Source organism: Mytilus galloprovincialis, chromosome 9 (assembly GCF_965363235.1).
Source record: "Mytilus galloprovincialis chromosome 9, xbMytGall1.hap1.1, whole genome shotgun sequence".
Classification (NCBI taxonomy): domain Eukaryota; kingdom Metazoa; phylum Mollusca; class Bivalvia; order Mytilida; family Mytilidae; genus Mytilus; species Mytilus galloprovincialis.
The window spans coordinates 1141163-1156728 of NC_134846.1; the positions used below are offsets into that span (position 1 = coordinate 1141163).

The 15566-nt window shown below is 33.0% G+C and overlaps 1 protein-coding gene across 4 annotated transcripts in view; it reads left to right on the top strand.

Annotated features, from left to right (window-relative positions):
* The window catches only part of LOC143044198 (GTP-binding protein 1-like), a 29431-nt gene extending 16338 nt beyond the window's left edge, over positions 1–13093 (top strand). For all 4 annotated transcript variants that reach the window (XM_076216101.1, XM_076216099.1, XM_076216098.1 and 1 more), the window contains exons 7-11: positions 2502–2740; positions 3911–4055; positions 5315–5497; positions 6538–6673; positions 12534–13093. In XM_076216101.1, the coding sequence (XP_076072216.1) occupies positions 2502–2740; positions 3911–4055; positions 5315–5497; positions 6538–6673; positions 12534–12973 (1143 nt within the window). In that variant the 3' untranslated portion in view covers positions 12974–13093. The remainder of the gene's footprint in view (positions 1–2501; positions 2741–3910; positions 4056–5314; positions 5498–6537; positions 6674–12533) is intronic.
* The last annotated feature ends 2473 nt before the right edge of the window (positions 13094–15566 follow it).

The following is a 15566-nucleotide window of genomic DNA, read 5'->3' on the forward strand; positions in this document are numbered from 1 at the left end:
AACAGTTTAGGAATAAAGGGCCCAAAGGGTCCAGATTTAAACTTTGTTTGATTTTATCAAAAATTGAATAATTTGGGTTCTTTGATATGCTGAATCTAACTATGTATGTAGATTCTTAATTTTTGGTCCCGTTTTCAAATTGGTATACATTAAGGTCCAAAGGGTCCAAAATTAAACTTAGTTTGATTTTAACAAAAATTGAATCCTTGGGGTTCTTTGATATGCTGAATTTAAAAATGTACTTAGATTTTTAATTATTGGCCTAGTTTTCAAGTTGGTCCAAATGGGGGTCCAAAATTAAACTTTGTTTGATTTCATCAAAAATTGAATAATTGGGGTTCTTTGATATGCCAAATCTAACTGTGTATGTAGATTCTTAATTTTTGGTCCAGTTTTCAAATTGGTCTACATTAAGGTCCAAAGGGTCCAAAATTAAACTAAGTTTGATTTTAACAAAAATTAAATTCTTGGGCTTATTTGATATGCTTTATCTAAATATGTACTTTGATTTTTGATTATGGGCCCAGTTTTCAAGTTGGTCCAAATCAGGATTCCATATCAAGTATTGTGCAATAGCAAGAAATTTTCAATTGCACAGTATTGCACAATAGCAAGAAATATCTAATTGCACAATATTGTGCAATAGCAATTAATTTTCAATTGGAGTTATCTTTCTTTGTATAGAATAGTAGTTGATAATATATGTTGGAAATTTGCCAGACATGACTATGATGTCATTTTCTATTTTTATTTGCCAATAACTTTATGTAAATAACTTCATTGGAAATTTGCCAATATAAAATGTTGCTGATGAAGCTTTTTTTCCTTATCTTATCTAAAATGTTTTTAGATAATGTATGTTGGACATTTGCCAGACATGACTATGATGTCATTTTCTATTTTTATTTGCCAATAACTTTATGTAAATAACTTCATTGGAAATTTGCCAATATAAAATGTTGCTGATGAAGTTTTTTTTATTGTTTTATACAATAAACAATGTATATTCACTTTTACTACCAACCAATCTTTACCATTCAGTGATAACAAGCACTTTATTTTACATTTTAATATTTTATGATGTATTTAAAAGAGTACTTATTGTTGCAAACTCCATTAGAAATTTGAATTGATATCAGTTTTGGAAAAAGGGAAACGGGGATGTGAAAAAAGGGGGGGGGTTAAATTTTTCTCATTTCAGATTTCATAAATAAAAAGAAAATTTCTTCAAACATTTTTTTGAGAGGATTAATATTCAACAGCATATAGTGAATTGCTCAAAGGCAAAAAAAAACTTTTAAGTTCATTAGACCACATTCGTTCTGTGTTAGAAACCTATGCTGTGTCATGATCAACTATTTAATTTTAGATTTAAAAAGTTTGAAGAAGAAATCTTTAATTGATTTGTAAAATCTTGACATTTGTTTTGTGTAAAAAAAAACCATGTAATGTCAAAAATTTGATCACAATCCAAATTCAGAGCTGTATCACGCTTGAATGTTTTGTCCATACTTGCCCCAACTGTTCAGGGTTCGACCTCTGCGGTCGTATAAAGCTGCGCCCTGCGGAGCACCTGGTTTCTGCTGTCATCGATAGAAAAAAATAAAAAGTTTTCATAAAATAAAATGTTTTACCTACCTACCCTACCTAATTTTTTCAGGGTGAAATAGGAACCACACTATTTATTTATTTTGGCCCAATGCTTATTACTACAAAACTCGATCAAGTTCAAATTTGGGTAGCTTCACTTATACAATTCTTGAGTTATGCCCCTTTATATCTTTATATTATATGCAAGCGGGGGCATCATCTGTGACCCCATCAACACATTCCCCATTTATTGTATGTTAATTCTGTCAAATACTTGATAGATGCATGTCTTATAAGAACTAAAGAAAATATGGGTTTATCTCATTGAGGAAGCAATAAAAAGATAAAATCCATCTGGATGTCAATAAAGATCTTCAACAAACGACAAATGACTTTCAGTATGTTAAGCTCTAATTTGCTTAGTCTAGAAAAGATGTGAATAAATTTATCAGCTACTATAAAAAAAAAAAAGCCATCCATAATGTTAACAAAATAGTCAGATTCAGCAATAAACAATCAGAAACAGTATGTTTCAGATTTTTGACAGACACAGGAGCATAAACTGTGGATTAATTTATTTTCCTTGGTACCAATCTTTCGTTAATTGAAGAAACTTTTTTTTATATGGGAATTTGATTTGGTGGTTTTTACCAAGGTCTGCATGCAGTCATATTGAAAAATTGTACTATTAAGTTTAACATTTGAATTTGTGGTTCACCTTTAACCAGAAAATCATAGAAAATTTGTATCCCACGAATAATAATGATTCCACAGTATATGGTGAGGTGAAAAAAGATCTGAAACCACCCTCTTTGTGTGCCTATTGCTTTGTCTGGTTATTATTTCATTAACTTATCTCCTGTTATATTATATTGTTAAACACCACTATATTAAAATCCTTTGTATTTCAGGTTGGATCAAATGCTGGTGTTATAGGTATGACCAAAGAACACTTGGGATTAGCTCTGGCATTAAATGTTCCTGTGTTTGTTGTTGTTACAAAGATTGACATGTGTCCTCCAAATGTCCTTGCTGAAACCTTAAAATTATTAACCAGAATTCTGAAGTCTCCCGGTTGTAGGAAGATTCCTGTCATGGTCCAGAACCAGGACGATGTGATCGTTTCAGCCATGAATTTCACTTCTGAAAGGTAAGAACAATACTGACAAGAGCAGTAATGAATTTAATTCACACCGTTGTTTCAATAAAATAATGACCAAGAGCTAGTGTAAACGTATTTTTTTAATTAAATTTAAGTTGCATAATGTACACAATTTGACATTTACATATTAAAGCAATTGAACAATTAATAGGGTGCTGAAACAAGCTGTTAATTTAAATTAATTTGTTTCCTACATCAACCAGGGGTTGAATTGAGTAAATAATTATTCTAATGCAACAACGTTTGTAACATTCATTTTGATTGGATAACGTCACTTTTTTACATGGCATCAATTGACAATTGATGCTATTGGACGTACGCGCAAGCGCAGACAGCATATGACAGATTTTAATTACATGTTTTAACGTTGTTTTCTGTCAGTTTCATTAGAATGGAGATAACAATATTGTATTTTAAGCTCCGACAGCATCAATTGGGGATTTGAAAGTCGCAAAAACCCGTTTACTGTCTCCGCTAACGCGTCGCCAGTAAACTTAATTTGCGACCATCAAATCCCCAATTGATGCCGTTGGAGCTTAAAATACAATGCAGTTATCTCCTAATTGTTTCCAGCAGCAAGACCCTTGGTCAAATAGGTGGATGCACGAATAACAATGAATAAGCAATTTAATCAGAAGCTTTATCGGGAGATTGCCAACTCAAAAAATGAAAACAATATTTTTTATTGACAAGAGTCCAAAACACTTTTCTGACAAAAGAGCCCAAGCCACGACTAAGATACCGTGCTCTACATTAAGTGTTGATTTTTTTGTTGTCTGATCATAATCATGATAACATTAAGTGTGTTATATTGAATGTATTCAGAATGACACTGTGAAGGTAAAAAATCTGTTATCATTAGTGAGATTAACCTATTGACTACTGAAAATTCAGAAATTATTGCATGCATTTATTATTGCGATTTTGTTATTTTAGTCTAAAATTTTACTTGAATTTTTGAAATATTGAGAAAAATCTTGTTTAATTCATACACAAAATTTTAAAATGCGACTTCAAATTTTTGGGATTATAACCCTGTTGCATTTTTTTGCAATAATTCTGAATTTACAGTAATTTGTGCTAGCAACTGTTTGTTTTCTGTAGTTACTGTAATAGTTGGTATATATATACTTTTGACAGAATTTTTTTGTTTTTCAGAATGTGTCCAATTTTCCAAGTGTCCAATGTAAGTGGAGAAAACTTACCTCTGCTACAAACCTTTATGAACCTTCTATCAACACGATTAAAAAGTCTGCCAGCAGCACCAGCGGAGTTCCAGATAGATGATACATTTTCTGTGCCGGTAAATAAATAATGATAACCCTGTGAATTATAAATAATATTTAAAGATCCATATCACAATGAATGCGACTCTTATATCATTAAAACAAATAAACAGAGATTCAAAAGATGTAATATATAAAGATTATCGTTGATCATCTCAATGAGATTGATTTTCTCACTTGAGCCGATAAGGCAGCAGTGAGTAAAGCAACCGAGTCGAGATGACCAATGATAATTTGTTTATTGCTATTTATCTATGTCATCATTGTTAATTTCATTGACAACAGGCATGTGCACCCTAAGTTTCTAGTGATATTTTTTCATGTCAATCTACTGTGCTGAGAAAGGAAATTATTAGTCATTAAGATTGAAGGAAAATTTTGTAAAATAGTGATGAGTAATTCTATTGGTTACTGAATTTGGAATCTTTCAACTTACAATATTAGTCGTGTTACAACATATTTATTTGCCTAAAGTTGATTAATTTTAGTTTTATTGTTTACTAGCTAGATGAATTATTAAAATAAAGGTACATTCAGTGGCTGGTTCAGGAGTAAAATACATTTTCCCCCATAAATTGTCCTAATTTAGCATGAAAATGATTAACATTACACCTAAAAATCAAGAACGCTTAAAAGCACAGATGAAATTATCTAACTAGAGATTCTGCACACTGGATTATCTATTTTGACATTTTCTACTTTGGATTAACTCATTTGACATTTTCTATTTCGATTTTCTAAGTACAAACTGTAAACATGTGAAATGTCCACATGCAAGGGTCACTTACTGTAAATATTAAATTTAAACTTGATGTACAAATAATCTAATGAACCAGAAATCTTCCCAGACAAGTTGAAAACCACTTTTTACTTATACATGTACATTGAACATTGACATTTTGTTATTGCTATATATTTATAATTTAATTTTGGATGTAACGCGTCTTCTGATTGGCTGAGGTTATTTTGTTATGAGCCCATAGACATAATTTAGTCATGTGACCGTGACGTCATCAACGTTTTTTCATGGTTTTCTACGGTTTAAAATGAAATTTAGGATTGAATTATAAGAAATGATTGTAATATTTTTTCTGTCTATTTTCGAAATAACATAAAAAATGTGATGCACACTGTTAAATAACCCGCTACGCGTGTTATTCAGTGTGCACCAAATTTTTAATGTTATTTCTTCATAGACAGAAAAAATATCACAGTCATTCCTTAAATAGATCATAGAAATGGTTCATTATTTGACATTATTGTGTTTATTTCATAGGGTGTGGGAACTGTTGTATCAGGAACTTTATTACAAGGCAGTATCAGAATCAACGATGTACTTATGTTAGGGCCTGATGCCTTAGGAAACTTCCAACCAATAGCTGTTAAAAGTATACATAGAAAACGAATGCCAGTCAAAGAGGTCAGAGGTGGACAAACTGCTTCATTTGCTCTTAAAAAGGTTTGTTTTACCTCCTTATTTGTAAAATTTTATTGTTCTTTTAATATAATCATTGTTATTGAGTCAGATCTTTTAGGTAGAATGATAATATGACATGTATTTGACCCCTGCATTGATCTAGAGAGTGGCTTAATGTTTTCACTTGTTTGTCCATCTGTTTGTCAATAATGAGTATATACTGATACATCAGTTATCTATTGATCTATAAAGAATGACAACTAATTATTTTGAACATGTGAAGCAGAAATATCCATCTGGTGCGTATATTGATAAGAGGTTATTAAAGATTGATACCCTTTTCTTAACAGGAGTTATCACACCCTATTTTATTTTTATGCCCCATCTACGATAGTAGATGGGCATTATGTTTTCTGGTCTGTGCCTCCGTTCGTCTGTGCGTCCGTCCGTCTGTCCGTCCGTCCGCTTCAGGTTAAAGTTTTTGGTCAAGGTAGTTTTTGAAGAAGTAGAAGTCCAATTAACTTGAAACTTAGTACACATGTTCCCCATGATATTATCTTTCTAATTTTACTGCCAAATTATAGTTTTGACCCCAATTTCATGGTCCACTGAATATAGAAAATGATAGTGCGAAGTTCAGGTTAAAGTTTTTGGTCAAGGTAGTTTTTGATGAAGTTAAAGTTACATCAACTTGAAACTTAGTACACATGTTCCCTATGATATGATCTTTCTAATTTTAATTCCAAATTAAAGTTTTGACCCCAATTTCACAGTCCACTGAACATAGAAAATGATAGTGCAAGTGGGGCATTCGTGTACTATGGACACATTCTTGTTGGTTTTGTTTTTAGACAATCTTTTATTGAAAAAAAGGATAACACATTTGTTATTTATAGCATACATGTATATTTCACTGATAAGCAGGAGGGGCAAAAGATACCAAAGGGACAGTCAAACTCATAGATTGAATATAAACTGACCATCCCTTGGCTAAAAAAGAATAGTCTTGTATGGTGTTCATCACAATTTGTTTTAGCAAAAATGTGTTTCTTAAATTGAACCAAGTTTAATCATTTTATTAGATTAAAAGATCAACAATTAGAAAAGGTATGGTAATGGTATCGCCGAAGATAGAACCTAAAGCCTGCTGGGAGTTTGAATCTGAAGTATTGGTGTTACATCATCCAACAACAATAAGTGTCCGATACCAGGCAATGGGTATGTAGTTTATTATTGTTTATAGATAGAGCTTATATTATAAAAAAGTTGACCATTTACAATAAAAATTAGAATGGAAATGGGGGAATATGTCAAAGAGACAACAACCCGACCAAAGAGCAGACAACAGCAGAAGGCCACCAATGTGTCTTTAATGCAGCGAGAAACTCCTGCACCTGGATGTGTGCTTTAGCTGGCCCCTAAACAAAAATATATACTAGTTCAGTGATAATGGATGTCATTCTAAACTCCATAATATACACAAGAAACTAAAATTAAAAATCATACAAGACTAACAAATAAACTCATCATAGATACCAGGACTTAATTTTGTATATACGCCAGACGCGCGTTTCGTCTACAAAAGACTCATCAGTGACGCTCGAATCCAAAAAAGTTAAAAAGGTCAAATAAAGTACGAAGTTGAAGAGCATTGAGGACCAAAATTCCTAAAGGTTTTGCCAAATACAGCTAAGGTAATCTATGCCTGAGGTAGAAAAACTAAGGTTTTTCACAAATTTTAAATTTTGTAAACAGTTCATTTATAAATATAACCATATCAATGATAATTCATGTCAGCAAAAAAGTGCTGACTTCTGAAGGACAACGTCCATTTATTTGTGTGTTCACATGTTGCTGTTTTAAGGTGGTACCTAACACTGCAGGGAGATAACTGTGTAAAATCTTCTAAACGTTTTAATTACGTTGTGTTTCAAGGGAATATTAAGCTTCTCAATGATCAAAATAAGTGTTTGTCAAACTGCTATATAACCAGTGTATTTTTTCTGATAAAACGGTTGGTTCAATTTTTTTGAAATTTTTATATTTTTGTCAAAGGGTCAAAGTAAATACTTTGTCAAAATTTTATGATTTTTGTCGAGCCTGCAACTTTTGTTGCAGAAAGCTCGACATAGGGATAGTGATCCTGCGGCGGCGGCGTTAGCTAACTTCTTAAAAGCTTTATATTTTAGAAGGTGGAAGACCTGGATGCTTCATACTTTGTATATAGATGCCTCATGTTACGAAGTTTCCGTCAGTCACATGTCCAATGTCCTTGACCTCATTTTCATGGTTCAGTGACCACTTGAAAAAAAAGTTCAGATTTTTTGTAATGTTGAATTCTCTCTTATTATAAGTAATAGGATAACTATATTTAATATGTGCGTACCTTGAAAAGTCCTCATGTCTGTCAGACAGTTTTCACTTGACCTCGACCTCATTTCATGGATCAGTGAACAAGGTTAAGTTTTGGTGGTCAAGTCCATATCTCAGATACTACAAGCAATAGGGCTAGTATATTCGGTGTATGGAAGGACTGTAAGGTGTACATGTCCAACTGGCAGGTGTCATCTGACCTTGACCTCATTTTCATGGTTCAGTGGTTATAGTTAAATTTTTATACGACCGCAAAATTTGAAAAAATTTTCGTCGTATATTGCTATCACGTTGGCGTCGTCGTCGTCGTCGTCGTCGTCGTCCGGCGTCCGAATACTTTTAGTTTTCGCACTCTAACTTTAGTAAAAGTGAATGGAAATCTATGAAATTTTAACACAAGGTTTATGACCACAAAAGGAAGGTTGGGATTGATTTTTGGAGTTGAGGTCACAACAGTTAAGGAATTAGGGGCCAAAAAAGGGCCCAAATAAGCATTATTCTTGGTTTTTGCACAATAACTTTAGTTTAAGTAAATAGAAATCAATGAAATTTAAACACAATGTTAATGACTACAAAAGGAAGGTTGGTATTGATTTTGGGAGTTTAGGTCCCAACAGTTTAGGAATTAGGGGCCAAAAAGGGACCCAAATAAGCATTTTTCTTGGTTTTCGCACCATAACGTTAGTATAAGTAAATAGAAATCTATGAAATTTAAACACAAGGTTTATGACCATAAAAGGAAGGTTGGTATTGATTTTGGGAGTTTTGGTCCCAACAGAATAAGGGGCCCAAAGGGTCCAAAATTAAACTTTGTTTCATTTCATCAAAATTGAATAATTGGGGTTCTTTGATATGCCGAATCTAACTGTCATGACTGTGTATGTAGATTCTCAACTTTTGGTCCCATTTTCAAATTGGTCTACATTAAGGTCCAAAGGGTCCAAAATTAAACTTAGTTTGATTTTGACAAAAAATGAATCAGTTAGGTTCTTTGATATGCTGAATCTAAAAATGTACTTAGATTCTTGATTATTGGCCCAGTTTTCAAGTTGGTCCAAATCGGGGTCCAAAATTAAACTTTGTTTGATTTCATCAAAAATAAATGGGGTTCTTTGATATACCAAATCTAACTGTGTATGTAGATTCTTCGTTTTTGGTCCTGTTTTCAAATTGGTCTACACTAAAGTCCAAAGGGTCCAAAATTAAACTTAGTCTGATTTCAACAAAAATTTAAATCTTGGGGTTCTTTGATATGCTGAATCCAAAAATGTACTTAGATTTTTTATTATGGGCCCAGTTTTCAAGTTGGTCCAAATCAGGATCTAAAATTATTAGGGCCCCGCCGACGGCGGGTCGCCCTATAGTGATCAGTCTGTCCGTCCGTCCGTCCGTCTGTCCGTCCGTCCGTCTGTCCGTCCGTCCGTCCGTAACACTTTCGTGTCCGCTCCATATCTAGAGAACCGTTATGATTTCATACTTAATACTTAACATGATTATTAACCAACACCAGAGGGTGTGTCATGTTGTATGTACAACTTCCTAGGTCAAAGGTCAAGGTCAAAAACTTTGGTTTCAGTTGACAACCCCGTGTCCTGTGGTGAAGATCGTGTCCGCTCCATATCTAGATAACCATTATGATTTCAAAGTTTATACTTGACATCCATTTTAACAACCACCAGAGGGTGTGTCATGATGTATGTACAACTTCCTAGGTCAAAGGTCAAGGTCAAAAACTTTGGTTTCGAGTTGACAATCCTGTGTCCTGTGGTGAAGATCGTGTCCGCTCCATATCTAGATAATCGTTATGATTTCAAAGTATATACTTGTCATACATTTTAACCACCACCAGAGGGCGTGTCATGATGTATGTACAACTTCCTAGGTCAAAGGTCAACGTCAAAAAAACTTTGGTTTCAGTTGACAACCCTGTGTCCTGTGGTGAAGATTGTGTCCGCTCTATATCTTGAAAACCGTTATGATTTCAAATATTATACATGACATCTATTTTAACCAACACCAGAGGGTGTGTCATGATATATGTACCACTTCCTAGGTCAAAGGTCTGTCTGTCTGTTGGTCTGTCCATTGCTAACAAATTTGATCCACATTGTATTTTGAGAGGACAGCTGTTATTATTTCATACTTTATACCTGACAAACATTTTCAACTTAACATATATATTAACCAACACAAGAGAATGTGTCATAATGTATGCATCCTAGGTCTAAGATCAGTCTGTCGGTCTGTCCATCTGTTCGTTGTTCTTAACAAATTGTGTCCGCTCTACCTCTCAAGAACCATTAATATTTCATACTTTATACTTGGTGGGTCATAATATATTGAAGGCATAATTCTAAAAATATGTGACAAATATCAATTGGGCAGCACCTTTAAACATATTGTTCAAACATCAATCCATATATCCAGAAGTCACCTTAGAGTAGTAAACAATGAGTTCACATCATGCAGTCATATCACTATTATACTATGAAAGTAAGATGAGAATATTTATCAGTTTTAAATTAAAATCTTAGATCAAAATCACACATGAGACTATGTAATAACTTCAAATAATGCTTCATATCAGATTATCCATACAACTTATTTACCCCACGTTATTGACAGCGGGGCCCACAGAGATGGCTCCCATCTCAATGATATCTAGTTATATTAAGTATTGTGCAATAGCAAGTCTTTTCAATTGCACAGTATTGCGCAATGGCAAGAAATATCTAATTGCACAATATTGTGAAATAGCAAATTTTTTTTTTAATTAGAGTTATCTTTCTTTGTCCAGAATAGTAAGCAAGAAATATCTAATTGCAAAATATTGTGCAATAGCAAGATTTTTTTTTAATTGGAGTTATCTTTCTTTGTCCAGAATCAACTTAAATCTTTGTTATATACAATATACAATGTATATTCACTTTTTACTACCAACTGATAAATTATAATAAATAACATTCAGTGATAACAAGCAGTTTTTTTTACATCTTAATATTTTATGATGTATTTAAATGAGTAGTTATTGTTGCAAACTCCATTAGAAATTTTAATTGAGATTAGTTTTGGAATAAGGGAAAGGGGGATGTGATTAAAAAAATTGGGTTCAATTTTTCTCATTTGAAATTTCATAAATAAAAAAGAAAATTTCTTCAAACATTTTTATGCCCCACCTACGATAGTAGAGGGGCATTATGTTTTCTGGTCTGTGCGTCCGTCCGTCCGTCTGTCCATTCGTTCGTCCGTCCGTTCGTCCGTCCGTCTGTCCCGCTTCAGGTTAAAGTTTTTGGTCAAGGTAGTTTTTGATGAAGTTTAAGTCCAATCGACTTCAAACTTAGTACACATGTCCCCTATGATATGATCTTTCTAATTTTAATGCCAAATTAGAGTTTTTACCCCAATTTCACGGTCCACTGAACATGGAAAATGATAGTGCGAGTGGGGCATTCGTGTACTGAGGACACATTCTTGTTTTGAGAGGATTAATATTCAACAGCATAGTGAATTCTTCTAAGAGAAAACAAAAAAATTTTAAGTTCATTAGAACACATTCATTCTGTGTCAGAAACCTATGCTGTGTCAACTATTTAATCACAATCCAAATTTAGAGCTGAATCCAGCTTGAATGTTGTGTCCATACTTGCCCCAACCGTTCAGGGTTCAACCTCTGCGGTCGTATAAAGCTACGCCCTGCGGAGCATCTGGTTGTGTTTTGGTCTGTTTTTCTCGTATGATATGCAATAGGTCTACTATATTTGTTGTATGGAATGATTGTAAGGTGTACCTATCTAGCGGGCAGATGTCATGTGACCTTGACCTCATTTTCATGGTTCAGTGATCAAAGTTAAGTTTTTGAGTTTTGGTCTTTTTATCTAATACTATATGCCATAGGTCATCTATATTTGGTGTATGGAAATATTTTATGATCTTTATGTCAGTCGCGCAGGTTTTATTTGACCGTGACCTCATTTTCACGGTTCATTGCAGTGTTAAGTTTTTGTGTTTTGGTCTATTTTTCTTAAACTATAAGTAATAGGTCAACTATATATGTTGTATAGAAGCATTGTTAGCTGTACATGTCTGCCTGGCATGGTTCATCTGACCTTGACCTCATTTTCAAGGTTCATTGGTCTTTGTTTAGTTATCTTTGTTAATGTTAAGTTTATGTGACAGTTGTATTAAAGCTTAGCTTTATACTTAGGACTATCAACATAATATCAATGATTAGTATAGAAGGCGAGACATTTCAGCGTGTGCACTCTTGTTAATTTTAGTGAAAGTGTTGGGTACCACCTTAATATTATATATTGCACATCTTTTGTTCCAATACAACTTCAAAATTTACGGAGTAATTGTTCAGTCATGATAGAATGACAAAAAATCCAAAGATATAACCTTTACCTACACAACATTGCAATCTGCTATAAAATGGTCTTTTTAAATTGACTAAGATTTTTTTTTTAAACAGATCACAATATATTGACACATTGTTATGTTTTTTAAAAAAAATGCAGTTGGCAAAGAGAATTTAGAAAAAGGAAACAAAACTAAGAACAAAACTATCTACAGTTCATATTCAAATGCTTTCTCTAAGTCATTCTTCCTTATATGACTTCAGGACTGTAGTCTCAACTCAAACAATTTTAAGCTATTGCATTGTTTTAAATTATAAAACATATAATTATTTTTCTTCTTTTCTCAGTGCATGTGGGAAGTGTGCGGCAGACAGCCACAATTGTTCATATGACAAAGGAACATTTAAGAACAGGGGATAAATGTAATGTGAGATTTAGGTTTATAAAAAATCCTGAATATCTGAAGACAGACATGAAAATGGTGTTCCGTGAAGGAAGAACAAAAGCTATCGGCTCCATTATAAAACTACATCCTCATGTTAGTGCAGTGGCACAAAATACGCGGCAGCAAAGAGCTCAGAAAAAAGCAATGGAAGCAAATCATCAACTCAACCCAGCTAATGAACCACAGAAACCTAGCAAAAAGTCAAAACGTGATATGTCAAATGACATGTCCAACACAAACGACGTGTCAAACACAAATGACGTGTCAATCACAAACAACAACATTCAGCCTGTAGTGGAAGCTAGAGTTAATTCCCCTTCTGCAGTGGCAGTTGAGTCATAATTTTGTAAAACACAACCAAACATAAAGCATCCATCATTATTTATAATTTTGAGTGAGTATTTTCCTTTTGAACAGGTAAAAAGATAAGAATTTAATTGAATAAATATTTTTAAAAATTAACTGCCTTTCTATTCATCTTGTAGATTTAAATGTCATCTTGGTATGAGTTAGTACACAGTTCTCATCCCTATCTGTGTGTTGGGTCCTCATAGTGGCAGATTTTTTATTCCTACTAATGCCTAAAGTTCTACTGATGGACTGTTAGTCCCCGAGGGTCATCAGCCCAGTAGCCAGTACTTCGGTACTGGCATGAAAATTCGGATTTTTTATACGACCGCAAAATTTGAAAAATTTTTCGTCGTATATTGCTATCACGTTGGCGTCGTCGTCGTCGTCGTCGTCCGAATACTTTTAGTTTTCGCACTCTAACTTTAGTAAAAGTGAATGGAAATCTATGAAATTTAAACACAAGGTTTATGACCACAAAAGGAAGGTTGGTATTGATTTTGGGAGTTTTGGTCCCAACATTTTAGGAATTAGGGGCCAAAAAGGGCCCAAATAAGCATTTTCTTGGTTTTCGCACTATAACTTTAGTTTAAGTGAATAGAAATCTATGAAATTTTGACACAAGGTTTATGACCACAAAAGGAAGGTTGGGATTGATTTTGGGGGTTTTGGTTCCAACAGTTTAGGAATTAAGGGCCAAAAAAGGGCCCAAATAAGCATTATTCTTGGTTTTCGCACAATAACTTTAGTATAAGCAAATAGAAATCTATGAAATTTTAGCACAAGGTTTGTGACCACAAAAGGAAGGTTGGGATTGATTTTTGGAGTTGAGGTCACAACAGTTTATGAATTAGGGGCCAAAAAGGGGCCCAAATAAGCATTATTTTTGGTTTTTGCACCATAACTTTAGTATAAGTAAATAGAAATCTATGAATTTAAACACAAGGTTTATGACCATAAAAGGAAGGTTGGGTTTGATTTTGGGAGTTTTGGTCCTAACAGTTTAGGAATAAGGGGCCCAAAGGGTCCAAAATTGAACTTTGTGTGATTTCATCAAAAATTGAATAATTGGGGTTCTTTGATATGCCGAATCTAACTATGTATGTAGATTCTTAATTTTTGGTCCCGTTTTCAAATTGGTCTACATTAAGGTCCACAGGGTCCAAAATTAAACTTAGTTTGATTTTAACAAAAATTGAATCCTTGGGGTTCTTTGATATGCTGAATTTAAAAATGTACTTAGATTTTTAATTATTGGCCTAGTTTTCAAGTTGGTCCAAATGGGGGTCCAAAATTAAACTTTGTTTGATTTCATCAAAAATTGAATAAATGGGTTCTTTGATATGCTAAATCTAACTGTGTATGTAGATTCTTAATTTTTGGTCCAGTTTTCAAATTGGTCTACATTAAGGTCCAAAGGGTCCAAAATTAAACTAAATTTGATTTTAACAAAAATTAAATTCTTGGGCTTATTTGATATGCTTTATCTAAATATGTACTTTGATTTTTGATTATGGGCCCAGTTTTCAAGTTGGTCCAAATCAGGATTCCATATCAAGTATTGTGCAATAGCAATTAATTTTCAATTGCACAGTATTGCACAATAGCAAGAAATATCTAATTGCACAATATTGTGCAATAGCAATTAATTTTCAATTGGAGTTATCTTTCTTTGTATAGAATAGTAGTTGATAATATATGTTGGAAATTTGCCAGACATGACTATGATGTCATTTTCTATTTTTATTTGCCAATAACTTTATGTAAATAACTTCATTGGAAATTTGCCAATATAAAATGTTGCTGATGAAGCTTTTTTTCATTATCTTATCTAAAATGTTTTTAGATAATGTATGTTGGACATTTGCCAGACATGACTATGATGTCATTTTCTATTTTTATTTGCCAATAACTTTATGTAAATAACTTCATTGGAAATTTGCCAATATAAAATGTTGCTGATGAAGTTTTTTTTATTGTTTTATACAATAAACAATATATATTCACTTTTACTACCAACCAATCTTTACCATTCAGTGATAACAAGCACTTTATTTTACATTTTAATATTTTATGATGTATTTAAAAGAGTAGTTATTGTTGCAAACTCCATTAGAAATTTGAATTGATATCAGTTTTGGAAAAAGGGAAACGGGGATGTGAAAAAAGGGGGGGGGGTTTAAATTTTTCTCATTTCAGATTTCATAAATAAAAAGAAAATTTCTTCAAACATTTTTTTGAGAGGATTAATATTCAACAGCATAGTGAATTGCTCAAAGGCAAAAAAAAACTTTTAAGTTCATTAGACCACATTCATTCTGTGTCAGAAACCTATGCTGTGTCAACTATTTAATTTTAGATTTAAATAAGAAGAAATCTTTAATTGATTTGTAAAATCTTGACATTTGTTTTGTGTAAAAAAACCCATGTAATGTCAAAAATTTGATCACGCTTGAATGTTTTGTCCATACTTGCCCCAACTGTTCAGGGTTCGACCTCTGCGGTCGTATAAAGCTGCGCCCTGCGGAGCACCTGGTTGTGTTATTAAATTTGCTGTTACAAAATATTAAAAATTATTATAAATTAA